General features: G+C 51.4%; 1 protein-coding gene across 1 annotated transcript; it reads right to left on the bottom strand.

The window, feature by feature from the left end:
- Nucleotides 1-2,791: 2,791 nt before the first annotated feature.
- On the bottom strand, nucleotides 2,792-4,989 carry LOC127232944 (filaggrin-like). Its single transcript, XM_051199263.1, is given in 3 exon segments — nucleotides 2,792-3,190; nucleotides 3,192-4,256; nucleotides 4,835-4,989. Coding segments are annotated over 3 exon segments (1,602 nt in total). The 5' UTR covers nucleotides 4,973-4,989.
- Between the last annotated feature and the right edge of the window lie 1,834 nt (nucleotides 4,990-6,823).

Here is a 6,823-nt window from a genome sequence, read left to right as displayed (position 1 = left end):
CAGCCCCGGAGTGCCCGGAGTGGTCAGCAGACTGTCCACGACCGACCGTCCCCTGTGTTTCCCTGGTGCGGGATCCTGACTCGGACCGTCCTCGCCCCTGGCCAGATGCCTGGCCCTGACGGGCCCCCGCGTGCCTGGCGCTGTCACCTTCCTGGCCGTGACCGCTGGATGCCCTCTGGACCCCTGAGCTGGACCGTGTGGTCCTCCCGTGGGTGGATGAGGTCTGCCTGTGCCCGGCTTCGACTTCTGAGTGGCCTTCGCTGTCACTGGCCTGGCTGGCGCTGTCCTCCTGGTGTCTGCCCCTCCTGGATGTGGCGTGCCTGGGGCCATCGGTGGACTGCTGGCCGGCTGGGGACTCCTGTCTTCCTCTGGGGCCGGTTCTTGTGCTGCCCCGGGGAGAGTCAGCATGTCGCTGGGAGGACTCGCTCCTGGGACGAGAGCCGGACTGTGTGGTGCTGTCCGGGGGACTGTTGGCGGCCAGATGGCTGCCTGCTGGGTGTGCCTCTGTGGCCTGCCTGACCATGGGTGGAGTCGGTGCCAGTGTGAGAGCCTACCTGGCCTTGCCTTGATCCCGGGCGCCTAGAGCTGTCGTGGTGGTCTTCCAGGCTCCTTCTGGACTGGCGGTGCTCAGAGCTGTCCCTTGCCTGCTCCCTCTGTGACCCCTGGCCCTCTCTAGCTCGGGAGGACCCGGCCTGGTGTCCAGAGGAGCTGCGTCCCTCGTGAGAGCCCCCGAGCCTGGCGCTGTCCCTTCCTTGTTCTTGCCGGGTCCCCTGAGCAGCCCTGCCACTGGCCCTCTGCTGCTCTCTGTGGCCAGACTGGGCGTGTTCGTGTTCGTGTTCGTGTTCGTGTTCGTGTTCGTAGTAGTACATGTGGTAGGGTCCAGAGCCGTGCTGGCCTCGAGAGGATGTCTGCTGCTCGCGCCCCCTGGCTGGCCCCGGAGGCGACCGTGGGCTCCCACTGCATGGCCCTCTGAGACTTCAGAGTGGCCTTCGCTGTCGCTGGCCTGACTCTCGCTGGACGCCCCGACGCCTCCGGTCAGTGGACGTGGCTTGGCCTTGCCTGCGGCCAGCCCCGGAGTGCCCGGAGTGGTCAGCAGACTGTCCACGACCGACCGTCCCCTGTGTTTCCCTGGTGCGGGATCCTGACTCGGACCGTCCTCGCCCCCTGGCCGGATGCCTGGCCCTGACGGGCCCCCGCGTGCCTGGCGCTGTCACCTTCCTGGCCGTGACCGCTGGATGCCCTCTGGACCCCTGAGCTGGACCGTGTGGTCCTCCCGTGGGTGGATGAGGTCTGCCTGTGCCCGGCTTCGACTTCTGAGTGGCCTTCGCTGTCACTGGCCTGGCTGGCGCTGTCCTCCTGGTGTCTGCCCCTCCTGGATGTGGCGTGCCTGGGGCCATCGGTGGACTGCTGGCCGGCTGGGGACTCCTGTCTTCCTCTGGGGCCGGTTCTTGTGCTGCCCCGGGGAGAGTCAGCATGTCGCTGGGAGGACTCGCTCCTGGGGACGAGAGCCGGACTGTGTGGTGCTGTCCGGGGACTGTTGGCGGCCAGATGGCTGCCTGCTGGGTGTGCCTCTGTGGCCTGCCTGACCATGGGTGGAGTCGGTGCCAGTGTGGGAGCCTACCTGGCCTTGCCTTGATCCCGGGCGCCTAGAGCTGTCGTGGTGGTCTTCCAGGCTCCTTCTGGACTGGCGGTGCTCAGAGCTGTCCCTTGCCTGCTCCCTCTGTGACCCCTGGCCCTCTCTAGCTCGGGAGGACCCGGCCTGGTGTCCAGAGGAGCTGCGTCCCTCGTGAGAGCCCCCGAGCCTGGCGCTGTCCCTTCCTTGTTCTTGCCGGGTCCCCTGAGCAGCCCTGCCACTGGCCCTCTGCTGCTCTCTGTGGCCAGACTGGGCGTGTTCGTGTTCGTGTTCGTGTTCGTAGTAGTACATGTGGTAGGGTCCAGAGCCGTGCTGGCCTCGAGAGGATGTCTGCTGCTCGCGCCCCTGGCTGGCCCCGGAGCGACCGTGGGCTCCCACTGCATGGCCCTCTGAGACTTCAGAGTGGCCTTCGCTGTCGCTGGCCTGACTCTCGCTGGACCCCCCGACGCCTCCGGTCAGTGGACGTGGCTTGGCCTTGCCTGCGGCCAGCCCCGGAGTGCCCGGAGTGGTCAGCAGACTGTCCACGACCGACCGTCCCCTGTGTTTCCCTGGTGCGGGATCCTGACTCAGACCGTCCTCGCCCCTGGCCAGATGCCTGGCCCTGACGGGCCCCCGCGTGCCTGGCGCTGTCACCTTCCTGGCCGTGACCGCTGGATGCCCTCTGGACCCCTGAGCTGGACCGTGTGGTCCTCCCGTGGGTGGATGAGGTCTGCCTGTGCCCGGCTTCGACTTCTGAGTGGCCTTCGCTGTCACTGGCCTGGCTGGCGCTGTCCTCCTGGTGTCTGCCCCTCCTGGATGTGGCGTGCCTGGGGCCATCGGTGGACTGCTGGCCGGCTGGGGACTCCTGTCTTCCTCTGGGGCCGGTTCTTGTGCTGCCCCGGGGAGAGTCAGCATGTCGCTGGGAGGACTCGCTCCTGGGACGAGAGCCGGACTGTGTGGTGCTGTCCGGGGGACTGTTGGCGGCCAGATGGCTGCCTGCTGGGTGTGCCTCTGTGGCCTGCCTGACCATGGGTGGAGTCGGTGCCAGTGTGAGAGCCTACCTGGCCTTGCCTTGATCCCGGGCGCCTAGAGCTGTCGTGGTGGTCTTCCAGGCTCCTTCTGGACTGGCGGTGCTCAGAGCTGTCCCTTGCCTGCTCCCTCTGTGACCCCTGGCCCTCTCTAGCTCGGGAGGACCCGGCCTGGTGTCCAGAGGAGCTGCGTCCCTCGTGAGAGCCCCCCGAGCCTGGCGCTGTCCCTTCCTTGTTCTTGCCGGGTCCCCTGAGCAGCCCTGCCACTGGCCCTCTGCTGCTCTCTGTGGCCAGACTGGGCGTGTTCGTGTTCGTGTTCGTGTTCGTGTTCGTGTTCGTAGTAGTACATGTGGTAGGGTCCAGAGCCGTGCTGGCCTCGAGAGGATGTCTGCTGCTCGCGCCCCTGGCTGGCCCCGGAGCGACCGTGGGCTCCCACTGCATGGCCCTCTGAGACTTCAGAGTGGCCTTCGCTGTCGCTGGCCTGACTCTCGCTGGACGCCCGACGCCTCCGGTCAGTGGACGTGGCTTGGCCTTGCCTGCGGCCAGCCCCCGGAGTGCCCGGAGTGGTCAGCAGACTGTCCACGACCGACCGTCCCCTGTGTTTCCCTGGTGCGGGATCCTGACTCGGACCGTCCTCGCCCCTGGCCGGATGCCTGGCCCTGACGGGCCCCCGCGTGCCTGGCGCTGTCACCTTCCTGGCCGTGACCGCTGGATGCCCTCTGGACCCCTGAGCTGGACCGTGTGGTCCTCCCGTGGGTGGATGAGGTCTGCCTGTGCCCGGCTTCGACTTCTGAGTGGCCCTCGCTGTCACTGGCCTGGCTGGCGCTCTCCTCCTGGTGTCTGCCCCTCCTGGATGTGGCGTGCCTGGGGCCATCGGTGGACTGCTGGCTGGCTGGGGACTCCTGTCTTCCTCTGGGGCCGGTTCTTGTGCTGCCCCGGGGAGAGTCAGCATGTCGCTGGGAGGACTCGCTCCTGGGACGAGAGCCGGACTGTGTGGTGCTGTCCGGGGACTGTTGGCGGCCAGATGGCTGCGTAGTAGTTCTTCTTTCTGCCCTTTCCTTTCCTTTGCTATGATCTTCTCTATTGTAATATATAGTGCAGTTTTCTATGTATTCTTCCTGGAGTGTTGCATTTTCTTGGTTCACAATTCCATATTCTAAGGTTCTTCTGTCTTTTTTTCCACTTTGCCTCCTGTGTGTACTTTCCTTTCTTTCAGATGAAGTAGATCCTCCCCGTTGCTTTCTTTTTGAATTGTGATGTTTCTTACTCTTTTGTCCTCTTCTGTGTGTATTTGTGTCTGTTTCCTGATTGCTACTGCTTGATCCATGTCTTTTCTTCCCTTTTCCTGTTGGGCTTCTCGATCTTCCATCCTTTTCTTTTCCATCAGTTCTTCCGTGACTGGATGTGTGTCTTTTCTCTTCTTCTCCATCTCCTCTATAATGGGTTTTGCTTCTTCTCTTTGATCCAGTTTGGGTCCTTTTCTTCTTAGATGCCTCATAATATGCATTAGCCAACTTTAACACCATTAGTAAATACTCAGTGAAGTCTATTTTCTCATTGTGGTCTACATCTAGGATTTCCATGAAGACATCTGCAATATCTTCATCATCTGGGTTCTGTAAGAATTGCAGACAGATCTTCATACCAATTAATTACTACTTTGCAATTCACATACAATAGAAATTTATGTCTTTCAGGAAACTATTGTGTAAGTTATTTAGACTCTTTTCATTTGTATTATCTGTATATTTTTTTCCATTTTTGTCACACATATGTTTGTAACATATGAGTTAATGTGTAATGGTAGCTAGAAGCCATGACTTCTTTTCCTGAGGTCAACTGCTCTTTTCTCAATTCATGATTCTGAATTTTATTCATTTCTCCATGTAATTTACTTCTTCTAAGTATACTTCAGTAATATCTTTCATGTCGGAAATAGTACTCTAAAAGTTAGGTTGCTCTCGTTGTTTTTGTAGTTAATTATTGTTTGTATTTATTTTGTACCTATAGTGCCTCTTCCTGAATGCCATAGAGGGACACATTTAAAGTGAGCTAAATAAATTTTATCTCTTCCCAATCATGGATACTTCATTTACAAATAAATTAGTTAAGTAATTTTTATAGAATTTTGGGTTAAAATACTGACAAGGAGCAGGAAGTCTGCTCTCCTTGGCTGTTTTTATTTGTATCTTACCTTCAAGACTGCCCGCAACTCGACTTCCAGAAGTTCCTTCAGCTCTGTTTTGCTCAGTGTTTCTGTTTCTTTATCATTGTTTGAGTATTGCTGGAAGATGTTGATCATGCTAGTGATGTTTTCCATGAGAGTGGACATCTTTCCACAGTATATATGTACCTATAAATGTGAAACAAAATTCATTTTTTTACTTTTATTTTTGGTTGTATTTATTATTTATATGATTATATATGCTTTAAATCCATAGTTTTCTTTTAGCAGTGAATTTTCAAAACAAAGCTTGATCATGAACAACTTTTCTCTACCATCTGCAAAGTAAAACTTTGAGTAACTTTTGAAACTGACGCTGGCTATTTTGGGGCTTTAAATCTGTTCACAATAGTAGTTTCTTAAACTCCTAGATCTCAATGTACTCTATGCAACATAATCCCTCTAGGTGAACTGGCTATTCTTCCTCGCAGGGTAATAAAATACTCAGGTTCTTATCCTCAGTGTCCATAAAATAGTAGGTATATCAATAAACTCAATAAGTATATATTATATAAAAGCATTACAATAATGACTTTTAGACTTATATAACAGCAAAACAAAAATACTATAGGAAACATAAATTTATCAAATATGATTATAATGGTCTGACCTAAAGCATTATGGATCTTGGAGTTTTGGACAAACAAAATGTGTTTACTGATTTTTGATGTGATTTATTTGAATATATAGTTTAGCAAGTTTATTTATTTTTATCCCCTGAAAGAATTGAACTTAAGCTTTCTGAAGCATTCAAAATGAAGGGGAAAATAAAAATTCATGATTCATGCAAGTTAATGTGACAAATATAGACATGGGTCCTGTAGAATGATCTTATAAATAGTGAACATTGCTGCATTTTACTTTAAATGTTTACTCTAAGTGTGATAGAGTAGGGATTTTTTTTCAGAAAATTATCAAATTGATTGTTTGCCAAAATGCTACTTTGCGCAATAGTTTTATTTGGTTGTTTTATATTGACCCCTCTTTTGCAAACAGTGATAGGTGGTGTGTGTGTGTGTGTGTATGTGTGTGTGTGTGTGTGTGTGGTTGTTGTTACTGCAAAACCATAAAGATTATGATAGTTTATGATGGTTTATATTCAAAATGGAAAAGAACTCATCATGAGGCAAATAGTATAATGGAAAAAATCAAAGGATAATCCTATTTGGGAACAGAGAAGCAGTAAAGAATGAGGGATAATTAAAAAAATAAATACACAAGGAAATTTTACTGTATATTGATGTAATTAAAATGGTAATACTAATATCTTCCAGCATTCTATAATAGGTTGAGTTATTTAACCTAACAAGGTATATTGGATTTATTAACTCTATGCCTACTGGGTTTTATAGTTTAAATGTAGGTTTTTAAAGAGAGGATAAAAATAACTTAAGCAGACTTCTCAAGAAGTTTGAGAGCAATAAATTAAGGCTGATAGTACAATAAGGAAAATAATAAAGGTAACTGATAATAATGACACAGTAAACTTAAAGAAGCAACAGAGATAATGCTCCACCCTGAAAGTATCTAATAAAGCCAGTTACCCCACAAGGTTAGTCAGGAAGGGAGATGCAGTGGGAGCACAGTGTGAAAGCCTGCGTTCCAATAAGTAGTGAAGCAGAGATTTCTCGAATACACTTCTTACCTAAATGGGACAAGTCATAGACAAAAAGTGTAACTAGCCCTCTACTTATTAAGGGAATTGCATCTTAATTGAATATAGGTTCCAATTGGGGAAAAGCTGTTAGTCAAATGGCTTCCGTGGTGAATTTTATTACAGGTTTAGGAAAGAAATCATATTAAGATCACAGAGATTTGTTTAAAGAATGGAAAAGAGAAAAACATTTGTGAATCTAGCATAACCTCACAAAACAAAACTTTTGGGACTATTTCATAAATACACATGTAAAAATTGAATGAAAAAATTGATAAACAGATTCCAGTGTTGGACAAATAAGA

The sequence above is a fragment of the Phodopus roborovskii genome, unplaced genomic scaffold (genome assembly GCF_943737965.1).
Source record: "Phodopus roborovskii unplaced genomic scaffold, PHOROB, whole genome shotgun sequence".
NCBI lineage: Eukaryota > Metazoa > Chordata > Mammalia > Rodentia > Cricetidae > Phodopus > Phodopus roborovskii.
This window is presented reverse-complemented; position numbering and strand designations above follow the sequence as displayed.